This window comes from Spea bombifrons, chromosome 2 (assembly GCF_027358695.1).
Source record: "Spea bombifrons isolate aSpeBom1 chromosome 2, aSpeBom1.2.pri, whole genome shotgun sequence".
Taxonomy (NCBI): Eukaryota; Metazoa; Chordata; class Amphibia; order Anura; family Pelobatidae; genus Spea; species Spea bombifrons.
Window position 1 is genome coordinate 98,979,210 of NC_071088.1, and position 21,965 is coordinate 99,001,174.

Below are 21,965 nucleotides of genomic sequence, written 5' to 3' on the forward strand. Positions count from 1 at the left end.
TCCTAAGAAACACTGAGTGTTTGAATATTCAAAATTTTTATTCTTTAATTCTATGAGCTTTAAGGAAATACAACAATATTCATGTATGAATGTTTATGTAGATGTTTTTATGTTGTTAAGTATCATATGTATTCTAATGTTTTGTCTCCTTTTTATATTCATGAAAAAAAAAAAACCTTAATAAAGAATGAGAAATAAAAAAAAAAAAAAAGAAAGAGGACCAGGAGTCTACATAACACAATTCAAGAAGTTGTATCATTTAACCTACACTTCATTATGTTATTCTTATTCATGGATATTTTAGGTAGCTGAGTTCCTTTTGTATCTACATAATTGCCATGTAATTATAATAAATTTTTTCGCTACTTTAGACATTTTTTTTTTTTCAAGTACCACCTTTATTCTACAAGAATGATTATTAAGGGATCATGGGCATACTCCAGTAAATGAGTCGGAGCACCATGTAAATGTTATGATGTATATTATTATTGTTTTGCAAATCCGTTTCAGACTTTTAGATTTGTGTGAGAAGTCTCTGTAATTTGAATATAATGGTGATATTTAAACCCCCAGCTGATTGTTTGACATTATGCATACATTACATTTCTCTATGGCACAGTGGTGCAATATCCCTTGCATTTGGCTTGCTGGAAATCTTCAAATGTGTAAATAGCTGCAATGGAAAGATAATTAAAAGGATGCATGCTGGACAGAAGTGCTTATGAGTTTTATTGTTGTTTTTATATTCGGCTTTCCCAAGTGAATAGCACTAAAACTTTCTAAACATCAGGATTGCCAGACAATAAATTGGCATGTGAGATCTAGTGCCTATAGTCCATTCATCTAGCAGCAGGGGTTGTAAGCTCCAGCTGTGCATAACCGAATCACTGCCGTCCAAGATAATGGAAGTGGAATAGAAAATGAAGTGTATGGAAGAACTGCAAAGGTGTTAAAAGCACAAATATTGTGATGACTGGGCTCAGGCAAACTCTTGGGCTGTTAGAATGACTGTGGAATCAGGGGATTGTGTTAGAAGGCTCTTAAAAAGATTGCTTGTTTTGCAGAGCAATTTGCACAATTGTGAAAGATCGTGTGTAGGAAGTCATTGCTCTATGTTTGGACTATTTGCCAACAGTCCCAACACCTGAGTGTCTGTCTGTTGCAGATAAATGCCCGATTAGTTTCAGCGTGTAGAGTCTAACTTTGGCTTTTGGAAATGGGGTAGAGACATGGCATAGAATGAACATGGTTTTACAAAAATGTCCTTGTAGCATCCCCTGGGTATTTTGTGAATTGTAGTATGCTGAGGTCAAGCCGGTTTATATACATTTCAATAAACTGACCTGGTGTTTTGTTTTTTGTGTTTTTTTTGTTATGTGGATAATTAATGTAAACTTTATGGTAAATGATCATAGCGTCCTGTCTGTTTCTGGGATTGTATTGCATATGAGATGTTATGTTTCTTTATGATTGTGTTTTTATGTTTCTTCATGATTATAAAACTGTACAGAGTCCTGATGTGTGCACCTCCATATGTTCTGCTCTTATTTTCTACACTACAGTGTGAAATACTTCAATGATTCAGTGTAGTACAGAGCAAAAAAGGGACGGTACAACTAAAGTGATGTGGGCATCCATAAATGCATGATTGAAAGATGTTATACATTGACAGACCTGGAATCATAACATTAAACTTAAATAACGTGTTGAACATACCATGTATGTGTATATATAAATATGCAAGTGGAGTTATATTTTATGTTCTTCTGTTTAACAGCACTTGTCAGAGTCATTTGGAATTCAACCTGGAGATGCAGCTTTATATATCAATGGCCTCCACATCGATCTAGACGTTCATAATTCATTTAGGTAAGGTTTGTATTGCATGTTTTTACGATAGTTTCTGTTTAAATGACTTGATTAGCAAGTGCTTTGTTAAATACATTATATCAAGCTACTCACCCAAGAGACAATGCAGTAAAGACGTTTATCGGAAATACTGTATTGTTCTGCGCATAAGAGATGAGTGTGCGTTGGAATTTGTGTTTCTTTTTAAGGTGAAGTGCCACAGGAAAAGTAGATTTACTTATAAATATAATAGCTGCTAGAACACACAAAAAAATAGCATTACCAGCCACAATATACCATGCAGCTACTTTTAGTTGCATATAGAAACGTCCGCTGTCTTAAAATAGTTGTTGCCATAGTAAATCTCTCCCTTTTTTTAATTGATTGTTTTTTAAGCTTGTGTTGTTTCTCTATAATTACTGTTTATAAGTGTAAGTTTCCATTAAAGCATTTTAGAAACTCTTAAAACGGAAGGCAAAGCTCTTTATGGACTCTCTGAGTTGGGAATAAACAACGAAGATCTTGGTAAATATTTAAAATTGCAAGTGCTCCCTGGAGAAGAAAACTATGCTTTGGATATCAGGCATTCTGCAATAACTGTAGGTATCCATACGTTACATATGTTTGCCAAATGGAATGATCATTTTAATTTCATTTGTTTAGTTTCTTTTTTGAATAGTGTATTAAGACTTAATCCCTCAGTTCCCGCCCTTTCTTTGAAAAATCTTTCTATGAAACCCTTTATGTAATCCTATCTTGTATTTGCCTCAACATAACTCACATAGCCTTTCATACTTTACATTTTTCATTTAAAAGTATCATGCTCCCCCCTCCAACATAAGGCAGTAAGACCATAATTGCCGTGTGTGTGTGTATATATATATATAAATATTGGAAGGGTTGTACTTAAATTGCAGTTCTATTTTTTAAGTATGCTTTTTTATTTTTTTTAAGCAGCCAATGTTATATTTAAGGAAACCCTACTATTTTTGAGAAAGCAGCTTGTAACTTAAATAATATTAGCTGCTTTTTTTAGCACTTTAATATGATAACCAGCAGTCACTCAGACTGCTGCTTGATCTATGCAGCTTGATCTATGCAGGGCATTTTATCTAGATTTCTTGGTGCAAAATTAATAACAATTCATGCTGTATGAATGACTGAAAACGATCACTAACCAGCAAGAACTAGGGCTTAACAGCATATAGCTCACGCAAACCTCTGAGTTGTTATACAAAAACGTTCCAGGGTCTAATAATGTCAGTAAGTTGTTGTGCAGCAGTATGAAGATATGTATATTAAACAAACAAGAATACTTGGGGAGACTTTTGGGAAGTAAACAGATGAGAAACCCACTACACACAGTTTATTATAAGTGTATGGCCATTAGAGAATAGAAGATTTCATTGGAAATGGTTAACAAGTGTTGGACAAGAAGAACAGGTGGCTGCCAAGGGGGGATCCCAAGCTATATGTGCCCAAGAAAAAAGCCATTTGTTGTGTTCTTTGATCTTTAGTAATGTATCGACCTTTGCCTTCTAGATTTGTAGTTAGATATTAGTTAACCTTCTATATGTCCAAGTCAAGGGTCATAAAGGTCTGAAACTGACCACCAATCGGGTAACATTTTTAATAGTGCGGGTAGCTAGGTGGAGCACCGTGGGCTGTGTTCTTTCTGAGTGGCAAGCAGTGTGTCTAACGTCAATATTTTGGTGCATGCTTGCATAAACTAAAGATGAAAGCCAGCACGGAAATACATTTTAAAACTATAACTAATTTAGGTAATTTTTAGTATTTTTGTTTTGGGTACTTTTATATGTAATTAGCATGAATTAATTGATAAATATCCCAGTTCCCTAAAATGAGCTACTTGTAAGACACACCTTCAAATAATGTCTAAAATATTAACCCCTTCAGGACCGGGATTTTGATACTAACGTGTCGCTAAAGGACCAGAGCCGTTTTTGTGTTTTTGCCATGTCTTTCTTCAACTGTAATTTCTCTCTTATCAATTGGTGCACCCACACAAATCATATATTGTTTTTTTCAGCACAAGTAGGGCTTTCATTTGAAACCATATTAAGCTGGGTAGTACATTGTTTTGTTTGAAATAAACTGGAAAAAGTGGGGAAAAAATGAAAAAAAAGCATTTTTTTACAGTTTTGTATACATACAAATTGTACACACATTGAACCAATGGGAAAAAATTATCCCAAATATATTCATTAAGTTGTCCTGATTTGGAAACCACCCAACATGGCCAGGATTTTTATCTATTTTGACCAGTATAGGGCAAATATTGCAAGGCATGCATTACGTTTTTGAAATGTAATTTTTTTCAAAATTGGCATGGTAGTCTAATAACTGCAATAGTTGTCACAGATACTGATTATCCCCCCAAAATTATATGTTTATGAACAGTAGATAAGTCAAGGTGTACAACTAGGGTCATTTTGACACTTTTCAAACAGGGATTTTATCGCCAATTGCTGCCAAATTTTGAGGTATTTTTATATTTTTTTGGTTTTTTTGCATATGTTGCAATGTTGCTTTAGATTTTATATTATATTTTGTATAGAATATGTGCAACTGCAGAAAAAAACACCAAATTGTGTTCACCAACATCCCCCGGTTCCAACAAGGCCTCACATGCATGGTTCATGCATTTTTTGAGGAAGCTATGAGGGCAAAACTGGAACATGTGCATTTTAGTTTTCAAATTTGGAATTTTCAGAAATTGGTTTCCTGGGCCCATATCCCATTTGGGACATTTTGGAAGCCCCCCACTGTAAATTACCCCATAAAAGTATATATTTATGAACAGTAGACGAGTCAAGGTGTTCAACTAGGGTAGTTTTGACAGTTTTCAGCCAGCCATTTCTTCACTGATGTCTGCCAAACTTCACAGGGAAATTATTTTATTGCATTTTTAACGCATACATTTCAATGTTGCACTGAATTGTAAGTGACAGGTTTAGGCCGCTGACATCAATCAGGGAGACCGATCAATAATCAGCGACTTAAAATGTCACCGACAAGTGATCAGGTAATAATTATGATTTTTTTATTTATTAATAATTTGTGTTTTTTCATAATTAACCTAGATGACCCCTCTCTCTTTGTAGAGCAGGGTCATCCATGGGCTGCCATAATGATCCGATCACTCCTATTGGCTAGGAGCGATCTGATCAGCCCAGCCCAGCATTTGACCTGGAAGCACCCTGGACTTTCAGGTCAGTGCTGTTATTTTTTTTTATTATTATTATTATTTTATTAATTTATTTATTTATTTTTTAATTTTTTTTATTTTTCTTTATTATTATTATTTTTTATTTTTTTTAACTCTTTCAATGCTGATGCTCCATTGAAGCACAGCATTGACTGATATTTAGTCCCCACAAGCTTGTGGGGACTAATATTAACCCCTGCAATGCTGCGATGGGGGGTCATACACAATCGCAGCATTGAAGGGGTTAATTGAGGAAGAGGGGGGTAGGGGTTAACTGAGCAAGGGAGGGGGTGGGGGGACTGGTCTCCACACTCATGTGGAGACCAAAGAACCCTGTCTCCCTGTCCCTGAAGCTGCCTCTGGCAGCTGGGACACAATCTCCAATAGACTGGAGATTGTAGGGGAGGAGTCTCTCTGATCAGTCCTACAGGACTGATCAGAGGACTTCTGGGGGGTCGTTTTTGCTGTTGCTGGTCTGCCTGGGCTTCCAGGCAGACCACCAGCAGCAGAGCCCCCTACAAAACGGCAATTAACCCCTTCAATGCCGCGATCGCGGCATTGAATGCCGCGATCGCGGCATTGAAGGGGTTAACGCTGCACTGACGCTCTCATGGAGCGATCAGGCAGCAGGGGGGTGTTGGATCAGGTCCCCACACTTGTGTGGGGACCCATTCAACACCCCCCCCCATTCCCTGAAGCTGCCTGTGGCAGCTGAAACCGCGATTGCAGATTTTTCTGCAATCACTGTTTCTGCCTACAAAATCACTCCGTGGGAGTGATCGTAGGCTTGGGGGCGGGTTTAGACAGGCTGTGCTGTCTGCCCAGGAGTCCTGGGCAGACACCAGCAGCAGCGCCCCCACGATCACCGCGATTGTGGTGATGTGGGGGCGTTTTTTGGAGGAGACGTACCTGGTACGTCCCGGTCTACCGGTGACTGTTAACCAGGAAGTACCAGGTACGTCCCGGTACGGAAGGGGTTAACCAAAATAGGGATGAGGGTCAAACATAGTACAACAGCAAACAATATAAATATTTCGAATGTCTCTATAGACTAAAGGGCTTCTCCCTGATTAAAAAAAAACACACAAACCCTCAGTTGAAATACAGTTTTATTATAAAGAGGGGGTGTACATGTATCCATTCTATCACACATAGGATATCAGTGATTCTTTAGACGATTAATGAATTGGCTAGTGTCCAGTCTGCTCTGATGATGGACCTTTAGCTAATAAATGCTTTCTTGATAATAAACAATACATTAACCTAAGTAGAATATACAACACCGAGCAGCTTAAAAAATGGAATGCATCAATAAATATCAATACAAATATTTAAGCTGCACAAGTCTTATTACAAAACTTACTCTTGTGTGTAGTAATTGTCAATTTATATCTTAAAACCCCCAAATTGTATACATTTTATATCCTGTGGTAAAAAAACAAGGAGAGGAAATGGGTAGAGACTTAGAACGGTCTGTCAAGACCATGCTTGGATCTCGGATCACATTAAGCACCCAGTGTGTTGGAATGCATGCATAGCGTCTTCTATGAGAATTTGCATTTTATCATCTGTCGTGCCATATTTGATGAAAGATTAGTAGCATGAGCTTAACCTCTGGATGGCAAACATTTGCTAGTAATTATTCTTGGTGTGAAAAAGCATAATATTGTGTTTCTCTCTCTCTCTCTCTCTCTTTTTTTTAATTTAGTATCTTTTTGCATGATTTAGTGAAAAGTAATTAACTGAGAGTCCACAATGATAAATGACACATGCTGTTTTAATGGAGTAACAAATTAAAGCACAATACACAAAAGAAAAACTAAATTGAAAGTCAGCGATGTTAAATTACCATGTGTTGCACAAATGAAATATGTTTAGATTGATATATTCCTATTTTTACACAAACCTAAATAGATTTTTATGAAATGTATTTTAACATAATTTGTCAGTGAACAACTTTTTACAACACTTGTTACAAGAGAAGGACCTAATTTTAAATTTCTGTTTAAATCCTTGGCAAAGAGGTTTCATTTGCTTCATTTATATTATTTTTTTTTTCTATACCTCCAACAATGAACACTATCGAATTCTTGCCAGGAATGGGATGGTTTCTTATTTTCAGCAGAGTAGCCGGTTGTCATCCAGATACATTTTATTTGGGCATCCATCATATTGAAATAAATCCAACCAACCACAAACCAATGTCTTCTGGAAACTTTTTTCTTCAAGGATCTCTATCCTTTACATCTGTTCATTTTATTAGATAAAAGTACTTTGTGTGTGTTTTATTAAAAAAAAATAAAATAAAAAAAAAATTAAGTATATGAATGCATGTATTGTCTTATGTTATACTTTCTCTTAATAGAGGATTTGATTGTACTGGAGTGTGCTCTCTTGTTGCTTACATTTTCACTGAACCCGGCAAAACTGTAGTTGTCAACTCCTCTTTAACCATCCCTGCATCACCTATTTTTTCATGCTAAATGTTGCACTTCATGCTTTTTGTTAAGCTTTTTATTTTTACTAAACAATATTCTCGAAATTAAATTTCAGTGGATGAATGACATTGAAACCGATCACATGTATTCAACGTGGCCATCCAATGTCCAGGAGCTACTGAGGCCCTCTTTCCCTGGAGCCATACGTCAAATTAAGAGGAACTTTTTCAATCTGGTAAATTCATGCTTTGCTCTTCTACCATGATGTAATGATGGACTGCAGTATTAAACCTGTGAACCCCTTCTGCTGCTCCTCAGAGGTGTGATTATGGGCATGGTTTGTCAAACATAGGGGCAGGGCTAGTCACACTGCCAGTGAGGAGCAAGTAGGCATGTAGAGGTCAGAAAGTGGAAGGACAATAGACCAACGCAGAACACGTTAACCAGTAATGCTGGAACGCTTGTTTAATTATTAAAATAGTTAACGTGACTTAGAATAAACTATTGAAGGTTTAAGGGGAAAAAATATATATTTTTAGGGCTGAATATAAACTGCATAAAAAAAATAGTTTGCAAGTTTAAACCAAAGTGGTAGACTTCCAGCCAGAAACATGCACCTAATATCTAGCGTATCTGAAAGATACGAGCGTCTACAATAAAGTTTCTTAAATAATTTCTGTAGGGCGTGCAAAATAAAAAATGTTATGTAAAAATATCATATATGGATAATAACATAACACATATGAAAATCTATCGTAAGTAAAATGTTATTCCCCAAAAGGTGTTTTTTGCCTTTATTTTAAAAGAATTTGTCAAATGTCCAGTTTGCAATTTGTTTTATTAAAACACCAATATTTTACATACAAAAATGTGGCATCTGTTGTGAACAAAGCCATTGAATAGCTAATGAGTTAAGCAGAAAATAAATACAATTAGTCGTTGCTGATAGGAAGAAAATATGACAATGATTAATGGTGCACAATAGGCTTGCAAAAAATACCATCTGCTTTAATCAGACCGTACATTTTGCAGCATGCATGCAATTTGTTTTTGTTTTTAGATTTTTGCTTTTTGTAATGAACACATAAAGTCCCTTTAACCTTCTAGAAGGTGAAATATAGGTTGCGTAAGTAAACCTGTGAGAAGTCCAAAAAGTTTAAACATAGGAGCAGGCTTACCCAGCCATTTTCTCCTGGGCGCACATAGATTTCACATGTCTTTGACTAGTACGTATATATATATATATATATATATATTTATATATATATGTATGTTTATATATATATGTATGTTTATATGTATATATATGTTTATATATATGTTTATATGTATATATATATGTATGTGTGATATATAATCTATTGAATGGTTTTCCAGTTTTGTTTTTTCAACTTTACAGAGTAGCTTAGAAAAAATGCACAGAACGTTCTTTCTAATCCTTCTGAGGGACAGCACCGTTAAAGAAGTCCTTAGGGCAAGACAAAGCTTCTAATGAGAAAAACTACTAAGCCTTTTGGGGATAAGAGAAAATATCCACAGATCCTGGAATAACCATAGCTTGAAGTGGTAAACAATGCTTAGTCATTTAAGACTGTCTTGGCTTTGGAGTTAAAAAGCCATTGCGGGAATAAATGGTGCGTTTTATAAATGTACAGAATGAATCAGTGGTGGACAATATCTGATGCTGTACATATACGCAATCCAATAGACCCAATGATGCATGGACTAGGTATGAGAGCAGAGCAGCAATTATTAACCCATACATTTTCAGGGGGTGCCGTATGTTAGAACACACTCTTACATTCACTAAGGTACCAGACTGTTTGAATTCCTTGGCAATGTGTTGCAATTTTATTTGCAGCACCAAGAATTCATGCAGGACTTGTTACGTGGCTATTTTATAAACTAATTTGACAGCAAGACAAATCAAAAAGGCAGGTTGGGGGAATGGAGAACAGGTGAATCGTGGTATAGAGAGGGTATACTGGCAATGGATGATAGTACCTTGTTCATCGTGTAGATGTATCTTTAGAAGACTCTGTAATATGATGTGGGGCGTGTCTAGCATTATTAGAATTAGGCTCTTTATCAACTTTCTCTGCAGGGTAAGGGTTGTGAGCATTGTTTTCTGCTGCTGTTCCTGCTGCGAGGGGGTGTTTCTTATGTCTCAGAAATAAGCTGAAACTTCTCAAGAGGATGCATCCAAGAAGTATCTGGTCTGCTCCTCCTATAAGAAACTGCTGATTGACACCAAGGCTGCAGTTGGTTCATCCTGTGCCAGAAGACTTCCCCATGGATTGTATGCAGTGGTCACAGTTTGATCGCCAAACAACTTCTTACCCGTTTAAGAGTTGGTTCAAACAGTCCCTCTCCCTTTGTCTATATCTTTTTCTGTTGGTGACAGAAAAAGAAAGAAAGAGAAGGTGCGGACAGATCACTGTTCCTGTACATCAGGTCCTGGAATGTTTTTCTTTTGAAACCATGTCAAAGGGAATTGCCAGATACTTCCCAGCTGAGGAGGTTGTTCATTACAGCCTTGGAGATGCCAGAGGAAGTTGAATGAAAAAGACAATTTGGTTCTCTTCCACATACATTAAAAGGCTGCATGAGACAGACAATACTAGACCAGTGGAGCTTTCCAAACACCGGCCACTCTTTACACAGGGTTACTGCTCATTGTCTTACCAAAGCCCCAAGGTGTGCTCCTTCTACAGCTTCTGTGCGCTGCCTGTCAGGCTCTCCTCTTGTTCCTGGGTATTCCCAATGATCTGATCTGTTTGTGGTTGTTTCTCTGACATTTGGGATACATGTTGTTTTGTACCCTTGTCAGCTGCAGGAAATAGAATGGAAGAGATGTTAGTGCTGTTCAAGAATGGTATGTGAAACACAAGCATGAGGTTTTGCCCAAGAGGTTCTCAACTTTCCAGAACTTTACCAGTTTTTTTTGTTATCAACAATAAGGAACTTAGTCTGCATTTTCTATATTACACTTAAGGAGTAGTTGGGAGGGACATGTTTTTGTTCCTACCATACCTGGAGTTTCTGCTGGAGTACCAGTTGTATATCATGATCAGTGCTCCCAGAGGATACTCAATAAATTCCCAGGCAAGAATGTACTGTTCTGTAAGGGGCTTCTTGGCAAGTTCTCGAAGAGACACATACTTTCTCTTTAATTCACAATGTTATTTAATTATGATGTCAATTCTCCAGGTACTGAAATATCTTATTTGTTTATCATTAGGCAAACTGTAATCAGCCATGCGTTATTGAAAAAGAGAAATTATTCTTGCTTATTAACTGCTGCTTTTATTATCCTAGGTTTTTTTTCTCGATCCTGTTCAAGATTATGCTGCTGATTATGTGAAGCTTGCCGAATTATTCTATCAACATAATGTTCCTCTCAGGTACTAAACCTTTCTGAGATATTGCCTATTATGGAAAACACTCATCTATTATAAAAGTGAAGGGATATTGTTACACTGCTATCAGAGCTGGAAATTGCTATTAACCAGAACTATTACAGATATTAATGCTTAATAATATCACTAATTTTGTGTATGCTTAATATTACTGTGTTCACTAGTTACCTTTTAAATGTGGGCTGGGTATAATAAAAATGACAAACTAACACAATCCCTTAAGTTGTGTAAAAATAGTGCACACTTGTTGCTAGTTGTGTGGAAATGTAGTAAAGAGTTTTCCTTGCGTGACTCTTATGTTGAATCGGTATTTGACTAATCCTCGTACCATGAAGTTGCTATATTCATTCTCTTCCCGGGACATGCCCTAGTTTTATCAGTTAATGCATACTGTAGGAGAACACAGCAAGACATTTTAGTCTCTGTAGAAAGAGATAATGAATTGTCACTTTCCTCCTTTTTCTTTTTTTCTTTTTAGCACAATTTCATGCTCAATCAACATCTATTGTGGTTTATAGAACACTTTATGATTCATTGCAAGTGTTTGCACCAACACTGTCTTTGAGTTTTTGGATGTGACGTTTGACTCTGTGTCCGCATAAGGCTAAGGCATAGCCAGAAGTGGATGAGCGGTGTGCCCGTTAATGGCATAACAATGATGAGCGAGGGTGTCACTAAAGAGGTGTGGGCAAGGCTAATCCACTTGCCTTGGAGCTTTAATTGATTAACTAAAAGACAAAGTTGTTGTTGTTAGGATGCATGTCTATTTTTGATACTTGCGTAAAATGCTATAAGATAGAAGTAAGTCGCAGACCATGTGTGTAAAATCACTAAATATTTCTAAAACGTTTAATGTATTCTGACTTTGAGTGGTTTATTTTTCCAGGATTGGTTTTGTTTTTATCATAAATTCTCAAGAAGATGATGAAACTGTGAATGATGCAGGAACAGCTTTGTGGAGAGCATTCAACTTCATTGCGGAAGAATCTGACGTGGCCCAAGCTTTCTCAAGCTTAATTAGTGTATGCATAGTTATTATTATTATTATTATTATTATTATTTTATATAACCACCATATTCCATAGCACTGTACAATGGGTAGACGGGACATAACAAGTAGTATATAACATAACAATTTAGAGGGATTTAGGGTGTATTACACAGTAGGTAATAGTTTTTAATGTCAGTCAATTCACAATCACACTTTAGCGAACTAATAGTGCTGTTGAACATTACTTGTTTTTTGGAATTGTGTGTCCATGCTATAAGTGCACGAATAGCATTTGCATTTAAACATTCTTTCATATGTTTACGGTCAAAAAAATATTGGTTGTAGCTTTACATTTTTCTGTCGGCTTAAAGTATTTTTTACAATTTTAGATCTTTGAGATATATTTCTTTTAAGAATACGTTTCACAGAAATCTTGGTAAGTCTTTAACAGCTTTTGCTTTTTTGTAGATGTACAACAAAGTGGATGATGGAGAAACTCTTACTCTGGACATTGTAAAGTCAGTGCTGAAATATGAATTTCCTAAAGCTGACATAGAGCAAGTTTTAGGTTCACACTCAGAATACAGCCGCAAGATTAAGGTATGCTCGGTTCTTACATAATAAACGTAAAGATGAATGGGTGCTGTATGTTCTGGCCACATCTGCATGCAGAAACACATTTACAGAACAAACAAAAACACAATAAATATTCACTACCATTCAAATGTTTGGGGTCACTTAGCTGTTTTCATAGAAAACAGCGACATGCCTGGCTGTAACATAATTGCAAAAGTGTTTTCTAATGATCAATTAGCCTTTTAAATTTAACCTTGGATTAGTTAACACAGCGTGCCATTGGAACACAGCAGTGAAGGTTGCTGATAAAGGGCCTCTGTACACCTATGAAGATATTCCATTAAGAATCTGCCATTTCCAGCTACAATAGACATTTACAATAGAAACATTGTATTTTTGATCCATCAAAAACAGGGACAACTCTAAATGACCCAAACATTTACACTGTAGTATGTTTATATACACAGACCGGTCACCTAAAAGAAAGCTTTATTTAAAAGATGAAAAATAATAGTACAGATTGAAATGGTTTGAAGAAGACTTATTTTCATGTTCTTTACTTTCACCTACTGATTAGTACACCAAGCACTGTGACCCAAAGGGTTAGCAGTATAGGAAAAGTCCCATTCTGGAATCTTCTGATCTGAAAGAACAAATCTAAGTTTTTGTTCTCCTCCTTCACATAGTTAAGATTAATTCTAGAAATCTGTAGGGAAAACAGAAAAAAAGAAACGGGTGAAGATAATTTTTAATTGTTTTGTCTTTTCTGTTTGATGGGGGATTTAGAATTTGAGGTGGCGTCTAATTTATGATTTTGTACTACAAGCAAACTGTTGGTAGGGGAAACATTAGTTAGGCATATTAAAGCACATTTTAGATGTGTATGATGAAGTTTTATTATCTCTTCCCAGCTGTTAATTGCCTCATCAAGATGCGAGACACTTTATCAGAGACATGCTTGCAAAATATGCCCATTAATGACGAGTTTGTTGTTTATCACTGCTTTTGAGCATTTTCATTACTTTTGTATATTCTTTAGACTGTTTTGTGTTATGAAAGTCTCTATTTAGTTCATTAGATGTTGCACTACAAAACTAGGTTTATAGAACTTTTGCATACTGTTGTTGTAGAATGACATTGTACATTCAGTTTCAACCTGTATTCTGGTAATGAGATCATGCTTTAGTGTCATGGAATTAGCAGATAAATCCACTTTAAAAGAAATGTATACAGTGGAGCAGCACTTAATGATACTGAGTGATATCTGTATTTTAATAAGGCATTTTTGTACCTCTTAGAAAGGTCTTGTTATGAGTGGGGTACCTAGGGGACCAATTATTTTGAATATTTTTATTAAGGAAGTTATTAAAGGCAATGTGTATCTTTTCATACAATATAAAGGTCTGCAACAGAGTAGACATTCCTAGTGGAATAAGCCTAAAGACAAATGATTTAAGCAAACTACAAGAATGGTCAGTAATGTTTTAACTGTAGTTCGGTATTGATAAATGTAAAATAACGCACTTGGGATGTAAAAATCTGTGCTGTTGCTGACAACAGAGTATAGGGATTTAGGAGGAATTTTTTTTTTTTTAGAACTTAAAGGCAGGCAGATAATGAACAGGTCGCTAGAGGCATTAGTAGTATAAATAGGGAAGGTGATCATGCCAGAACTCTAGTCAGCCTGCGCCTGGAGTATCATGTACCATTCTGGAGAACCCATCTTTAGAAGGATATATACATTGCAGAGAGAGTTGAAAGTAGGGCTACTATAATGCAATGTAAAAATTATCAGGTATGACTAAAGAAAATCCTATGCGCGCACACGCACGCACAGAGGGGAATTGTGATAGAAATATTTAAATAACATTAATACATTGCACAATCCACAAGAAAAAGTATATTTCAAAGAAGCAGAAGTGTTGCGACATAGAGGGCTTATAATGTAAAGAATCTTTACTTTACTGAGAGTATGGTAAATAAATGAAACAATTCCCCAGCAGAAGTGGTAGAAGCTAATACAGTGAAATAATTTGTAAATGAGTTCGGCATAAAGCGAATAAAAGACCAGCTCAAGGACTAAGTAATGCTTAAACTGGCTATATCTAAATTAAAAGGACAATCCATCTACGGTGCTGTAAAAAAAAAAATCATTAATGTTTAATATAAGAAAAAGACAACATGAGTAAATACAAAATACAGCTTTAAATCCCTTGGCAACAATTGACATGCCTGACACGTCATGACTTTTAAAAGGGTGTAGAAAGTGATCTATTGCTACGGCTGGTGGTAAAATGCATGGGTCAAAATACCAGCCTTTGAAATACCCTGGGATGTCTAGTTTTCAAAAATATGAGTTACACTTATATGAAAAACACTTACTTGTATTTATTGCCCTATAGCTTGCAAAAACATAAAAACATTGGATATTTCTAAACTCAGGACAAATTGTAGAATCTACTTATCCTCATTTTTTCTACCTTTTGTACCATATTTTATACGTTTCTTTATAGTAAATTATATGATACAATCAAAATAAGGGCATATAAAGAAGGCCCAAAGCAATATATAACGTGTGTACAGTAAAGGAGAAATAAGAAAATTACAGCTAAACACGAGCACTGCAGAAATGTTAAATCAGCCATTGTCACCAAGGGTACAAAAAATAAAATAAGCCATTGTCACCAAGGGGTTAAATGATCATTTATTTATTTAAGGTAAAGATCACCCATGTGAAAAAGTATTTGCCCCCCTAAACCTAAAACTGGTTCTGCTACCCTTGGCGGCAACAACTGCAATCAAACAACACACTACAATTAACACAAACCCCGTCAAAAAGTGACTGAAGCTGCAGCGAAACCCGCTAGTGTCAAACTACTAGCAAAAACATCAAAATACAAAATTGTGGGTAAAAAGCTTGCCCTAACATCTACACACCAACGTATAAGTAGGACATAACATCAGTACTTAGCTTATTGTACAGTGAACTCTTTGGAATAACCGGCATTTATGTATAAATCTGTCCTAAAATATGCTCTGATTTTAATCTGTTTTAACCAATAACATAAAATGGCATTGTTCTTGTCTGCATTGAATACATCCTTGGAGGTATGTTTTAGAGGTACTTTGACATAACAAAAAACAAAACAAAAAAACGCTCAAACATTTTGAACTTGCTGTTCTCAAGAACCATGTGAAGCATGCCTCACACAAAAAAAAAAAAAATCTCTTTAATCGTGACTTACATGTAGGTCAGATCACATTTTATGAACAATTACTGCAGAAAACCAGGTAATTCCAAAGGATTCACTTACTTTTTCTTGCCACTGTAGGTAAACCCTTCAAGGCATCTTAAGGCAAACTTCACCTCATAGAGGGCCCATGATCCTCAGAGTTGTGAATGGTCTGTAACGCCAAATGTAAAGAAGGTTGAGTGGGCAGGACATTTAGTAGTATACAAAAATTAAAACAATTTAAAAAACCTCTTACAGTAAACAGTAGCACAACATCACAATACCCGTGGGTCCATAATCATGTTGGCTCGCCTCTGTATAAGACCTGTCTATGGAAAACAACAGTCCTCAGATTGTCTGACCTCGTTGTACCAGATGTTGCCTTTAATCTCATCACACATCTGGTACAGTCGGACAATCCAGCAACCACTGTGGTCATCTGTGGTGACATTGATTTCAATGGCTTCAAGCAACCAATCAGTGGCAAGAAATGATGATCTGCAACTACTAGGTCAGGTACATGATTTTATTTTCATTTTGGAATACTGCATATTTAATATGCATTCCTCTGTAGTGTTCAGGACACTTACCTGTCCTTTTAAGTATGGTACACCTCTAATAGCCCCATAAACAAATAATTATACTGATATGTTGTGTTTTGTGTTCTCATAGAACATTGCTTCCCTTTTATCCTTCCATTTTTACTCTCGTGTTACAGACGGGCATAATAATGCTCCTCTATCTGCCTTTCACCGGGTTACTTCACTGCTTTTAAAAACCATACAAAAAAGTACAGACTTGCAATGCCTTGACACATAACAACCACGTCTCTTGCTGTTAGCGCTTATTCATTTTTCAGTCAGCTTCGCTTTATGTATTTCTGTTTTGCTTTTGATTTAAACAGGCAGGAGCAACCTTTTATAAGAAGAGTGGCCTAGGTCCATTGCCTCAAGTTCTGTTTAATGGTGTGCCCTTTAACAGCGAGGAGATGGATGTTGAAGAGATGGAGACGGTTATTCTGCAGAGGATCATCGATGCCACCGGGTTCTTCCAGAGGGCAGTGTTCATGGTAAGCTAATCACTCAAAAAGTATGTGAGGCAGATATATCATCCTAGTGTTTAGCGTACAGTTTGTTTACGTACTTTACAGCCTGTCATCTCCTGCAGTCATTTCATAAAAGTCATTGCCCCGCATTTAACGTATATTCTGCAGTTCTCCGTTAGCTAACACAAAGTACCGAGCAAAATGCTCGGCGGTGCTATCAGGCAAGCATTATCGGAAGCCAGACGGATAATGTTGGGCATTGTGATAGTCACTGAAAGCTAGTCGGTAATGGTTAGAATCTTTCAATAAACAACAAACTTTAGTCATGCACAGTAATTGAATGTTTACTTACACTTAAGTGAAACATGCAAAGTCTATCATAGTGCAACAAAATCTATTATTTAACATAATTAAATTAATGAAAAGATTACACACATTCTGCCTTTAAAACTTGCTAATTATTAAAGTTGATATGTCTGTTCCCTCAAATGATACATTTTATATATTTAAAATTGTGTTTGTGTTTAGAGAGAAAAATAATGTATGTAATTAAACCCAGATTATGCATTTAATTTAAAATCTTAATCTTAAGAAATTTCTGTTATTTTTGCCCCATATTGTTAATTTGCTGCTTGTTGTTGATTGGTTCAAACAGGCTATTGTAAGGGTGGGTGAGGAAAAATAAAGAAAACTTCAAAACTGGGAATTGATTAGATGATTCTGAGCCCACCATTCTCAGACACAGATCTCGACTTCCGTGATGACACATCTTATACGTAATATCTCCAAATCAATTACACTGCTTGCAAAAAAAACAAAAAAAACTTTGAAGCTTAATGAGAATGTTGATGGGTGGTGTGAATGTCATGTACAAGACATGTTTTGCAATGTTTTAACATGTTCTTTATTTTTCCATACAGGGTCTCCTAAATGACCATAATGATGCTGTAGATTTTCTAATGGATCAGCCTAATGTAGTAACCAGGATCAGTCCTACTATACTTACTGGAGAAAAGACCTATCTCAATTTTATTTCAAGATCAGGTAAACCAGATACATAAACTGCACATACATTCCGTCTGACAAAATGTTCTTCAGTGACCTTACCACCTTTACAACACTGTGGGTGCCCTTATAACTAGGAACAGTTACCATACATCTCACCTTATATCACTGGTATAGTTGGTATACTGTTTGTATTGTGCAGGGCATACGCACTGTGGGTTCGTATTTGTGTTTCAGGTTTGACCTGACTTTAGTCTACATATAAAGTGTTTATTCATTAAGCTGCGAGTTTGTGTGGGACTTGTGGATCAGTATAACATTTCACTGTGTATGCATTTTACAGCTTGGACCGTTCTCAAACAAAATGCTTAAACTCGTAAGAATCGCCTTAGAGAACAGTTCACAAGTCTGTAAGGCATGGTCAATTGCTTATTCCTGTGAAAATGAGTCCAACAAAAAAAAACAACTTTGCTTCAAGAAGCCAGTTTGGTGTCTATTACGTAATCATTGTTTTATGTGGGAGTTAAGGTGAAATAATTCTTTACATTGTGCTGCATTCATGGGGTGATCAAGATGAAAACTACTTCTGGGACTTAATATGTATTTCTTCAAGATATTTTTTTTTCTCTACAGCTACTTATAGTCTACAGGAATATGATATATTTTCCTATCTGGACTCCCAAGACAAGAATACAGTAATGGCTGAAAATATGAAATACGTGACTAAAGAAGGTATAGCTTTGTCTTACTCGATTTAAAATAAGTTTTTTTTTTATTTAAGACTTTGAAATACGACTTGGTAAACCTGGGAGGTGATTGTTATCATGGTACATAAGCTGCTTGACCCATCGTCTGCTTGAAAAATAAGATGCATGTCTGTCAGAAAATAGCAATTAAATTTTTTTTTTTTTTAAAGTAGACCACCATTTGTTTACAATGTTTTTTTTTTTCTTTAAGTTATCCAGCGTGCAGAAACGGTTCTAAATGTTATATACACTTATATTGGGCCTTGGGTTTATGCGAGGGTATCTATTGACAGGTATCTAATGGTAATTATGGCAGCTATGAAATGCTTACATAGACTGTGATATTTTTTATTTTCAGATGAGGATGTAATTTATGCAGTCACCATCTGGATTATTGCTGATTTTGACAAGCCAGCTGGGAGACAACTGCTCACTAAAGCTGTGAAACACATGGTACAGTGATGGTGATTGGAATTGCTTAATTTTACTGTGTAAAATATTAGGGTGATTAGAACGTTAGCCTTCTGATGTGTTAGTGTCGGAAAGACATTTTGAATAGAAAGTGGATGTCTTGCTAACATGTTTCTTAATGAGTCTACCCAGGTGACCCAGTCATTGCTTTGTTATTATAAATATTTGCAGTATAAACACGGTGGTAATCACAATGCCATTTTATTCAAAGTATTACAAGACTATATACCAAGTGGACTTTTTCACAACTTTACAGGTGTCTAAATGATGCCCATTTTTTTTTTTATTTATTTATTTTTTTACTTGAAATAATTCAAAAAGTTGCTTATTTTTCTTCATTGTTAAAGATAGAGCCAAGTATAAGAATAATTCTAGTAGTAATACCAAATTGAAGTTTTCATAGTATTATAAAATAGTTTGAATGGTGCCCTCCTGAACTTTTGTGTCTTTAAATCCAAATTATTATGTGATCCACAACTTATGTCGTGGTTGGGCATGGTACAACTTTGTGAAATATGATGGCTCTATAGAAATTAATTATACCATAACAAAGCCAAACATGTTTTATCCCCCCCCCGAATCAAGATTAGGTTAAGGCCCCAAGGTTGAATGACTCTGTCCCTCTTTCACCTGCAATCCTTTATGTGAACAAAGTCCTTAAATCTGGTATCGGCAAACTAAGAGGCTTGACTGTAATATAGTTGTTCTACCACTGGTGTAATGAACATGCACTTTGAGCCACAACTGACCTTGACGTGTCTATTTTGCCACTAACTGTAATATGGCCAAAAATACCCTTATGTTTCGGCTCCATGTAATGCAGTCCCAAGCTTTTCCATGATTTAATAATTGTTCCATCGCCTGTTCTGTGGAGTAAAAGGCTACCCGATATTCACACACAGGGATGTGTTTTTGCCGAAGATCAAGCCAAAGAGTAGGTTGGCATCGTAACTCCTACGCCATGTTGTCAGCTTGTTTGTAAGATATACGAATTTCTCTGTAACATAGTCTCCCTGCTATGACCCTAGCAGCAACAGACTGTCACACTAAATTGTAAGTGCTGGAAACCAGCGTCTCTGAAATTCACTGTTATTATTTACACCATACCACGGGGCAAAACATGCTCTGGCGTCATCTGTTCTAGACATTGTCATTATTGATTAACTACATGGCAAAGCTTTCTTTTCCCGTTCCTGTGTATATTAAGAACAACATAACTTTTTTTATTATTTTCAAAGTCTGTTTGTTTAGTGCTGTACAAATAACGGCAGTTCTACTTTGACATTTACAAGATGTGTCCTAAAGGCTGAAGCAGAACCCGATCCAGAGTTATAGCTAATCTTTTTATTATTATTGTTTACGCATCTGTATTTTAACACAAAATTGCTTTTAAAGGGGCATCCCTACCATCATGTGCACTTTAATGCATGTAATAGCTGCTCAGTCCCTTTAAGGTTTCTTGGTGTCCTACCTGCATATGCATGGGGGGGGGGGGGTTCTGTAGAATCCTCCTATATGCATGTACCCCCTTCCCTACCTTCCACTATTTGTCATGCCAGATATGCACTGTTTGTAAAGAGGCTGTCTGTTAAACTGAAGTGTCCCTTCAAGTTGGGTCACTACTGTAATTTAGCGACGGTGATAAATACAAAGCTGTCTAAAGCCCTGGTTACTCTTAAAATCCTAGTGGCAATATGTGGATTTCCAATTAACACACAAAAAGTCATTAGGAAATAGGACGAAATAGGAGGCAAATCTTTTCCTTGCAATAATGTAAATCTACTTTATCATGAAGATGCTCTGTTACAAAGTAATTAAATGCAAAAATCACTTGGCCATGACCAGCTATCTCTACAGACCTCCATAACCTTACAACCCTGTCTTAAAAGCAGACATTTTCTTGACTTTTTTTTCTCTTTTAAAATGGATTTGTTGGGGTTTTGTATAATTTGATTTATACAACATGCCTACCACTTTGAAGATGCAAAATATTTTTTATCGTGAAACAAACAAGAAAAAAAAAACAAAAAACCTGAGTGTGCATAACTACCACCTTTTGCCGAAATATGGCTGCAAGTCTCTTGGGGTACATCTATATAAGCTTGGCACATGTAGCCACTGAGACTTTTGTCCATTCTTCCAGGCAAAACTGTACCAGCTCCTTCAAGTTAGACGGGTTCCGCTCGCAATCTTTAAGTCATATCACAGATTCTCTTGGTCTGGGCTTTGAGTAGGCCATTCCAACACATTTAAATGTTTCCGCTTAAACCATTCGAGTGTTTTAGCAGTATGCTTAGGGTCATTGTCCTGCTGGAAGGTGGACCTCTGTCCCAGTCTCAATTCGCTGGAAGACTGAAAGGTTTTTCACAAGTATTTCCCTGTATTAAACGGCCGCATCCATCATTCCTTCAATCATTACCAGTTTCATTGTCCCTGCCGATGAAAAACATCCCCACAGCATGATGCTGCCGCCACCATGCTTCACTGTAGACTGTAGGGCTTAAAATGGTCCTATGGACAGATACTCCATCCGAAATATTAACCTATTATAAATTACCGGTAATCATTTTTGTTTTAACACTTTTCTACACAAAGTGCACGTGAACAATCATATCTTTGTATGCTTTGTCATATGTCTCAATGTTTAGGTTTTCTAAAACGTTTCTTTGTACGTAGTTTGCCAGCCTACCTGTTGGTCTCGGACAACTACCTGTTCTATCCAAATCAATGTGTTTATTTGTTAAAACAACCAGTTGAAACACTACCTACAATCTTGTTAATTTTTATTACAAGATGAGGTGACTTTGGATGGTGAGATAACCACAGATTTAACTATGCAAGGTGAACGCCTATAAAATATTCACCTCTATAATGTACCGATAATACAACCAGAGGAAATGTTTCAATGTACGGTTTGATGAAGAAACACTAGTCTTATTTATAGCTAGTATACCATATGCTAAA

General features: G+C 36.2%; 1 protein-coding gene across 1 annotated transcript in view; it reads left to right on the forward strand.

Annotated features, from left to right (window-relative positions):
- The window catches only part of UGGT2 (UDP-glucose glycoprotein glucosyltransferase 2), an 84,519-nt gene that overhangs the window by 28,188 nt on the left and 34,366 nt on the right, over window positions 1-21,965 (forward strand). The window contains exons 11-20 of the mRNA XM_053455362.1: window positions 1,778-1,869; window positions 2,297-2,447; window positions 7,631-7,750; window positions 10,834-10,919; window positions 11,821-11,956; window positions 12,394-12,525; window positions 16,639-16,803; window positions 17,700-17,823; window positions 18,418-18,516; window positions 18,889-18,983. Coding sequence (XP_053311337.1) covers window positions 1,778-1,869; window positions 2,297-2,447; window positions 7,631-7,750; window positions 10,834-10,919; window positions 11,821-11,956; window positions 12,394-12,525; window positions 16,639-16,803; window positions 17,700-17,823; window positions 18,418-18,516; window positions 18,889-18,983 — 1,200 coding nt within the window. The remainder of the gene's footprint in view (window positions 1-1,777; window positions 1,870-2,296; window positions 2,448-7,630; window positions 7,751-10,833; window positions 10,920-11,820; window positions 11,957-12,393; window positions 12,526-16,638; window positions 16,804-17,699; window positions 17,824-18,417; window positions 18,517-18,888; window positions 18,984-21,965) is intronic.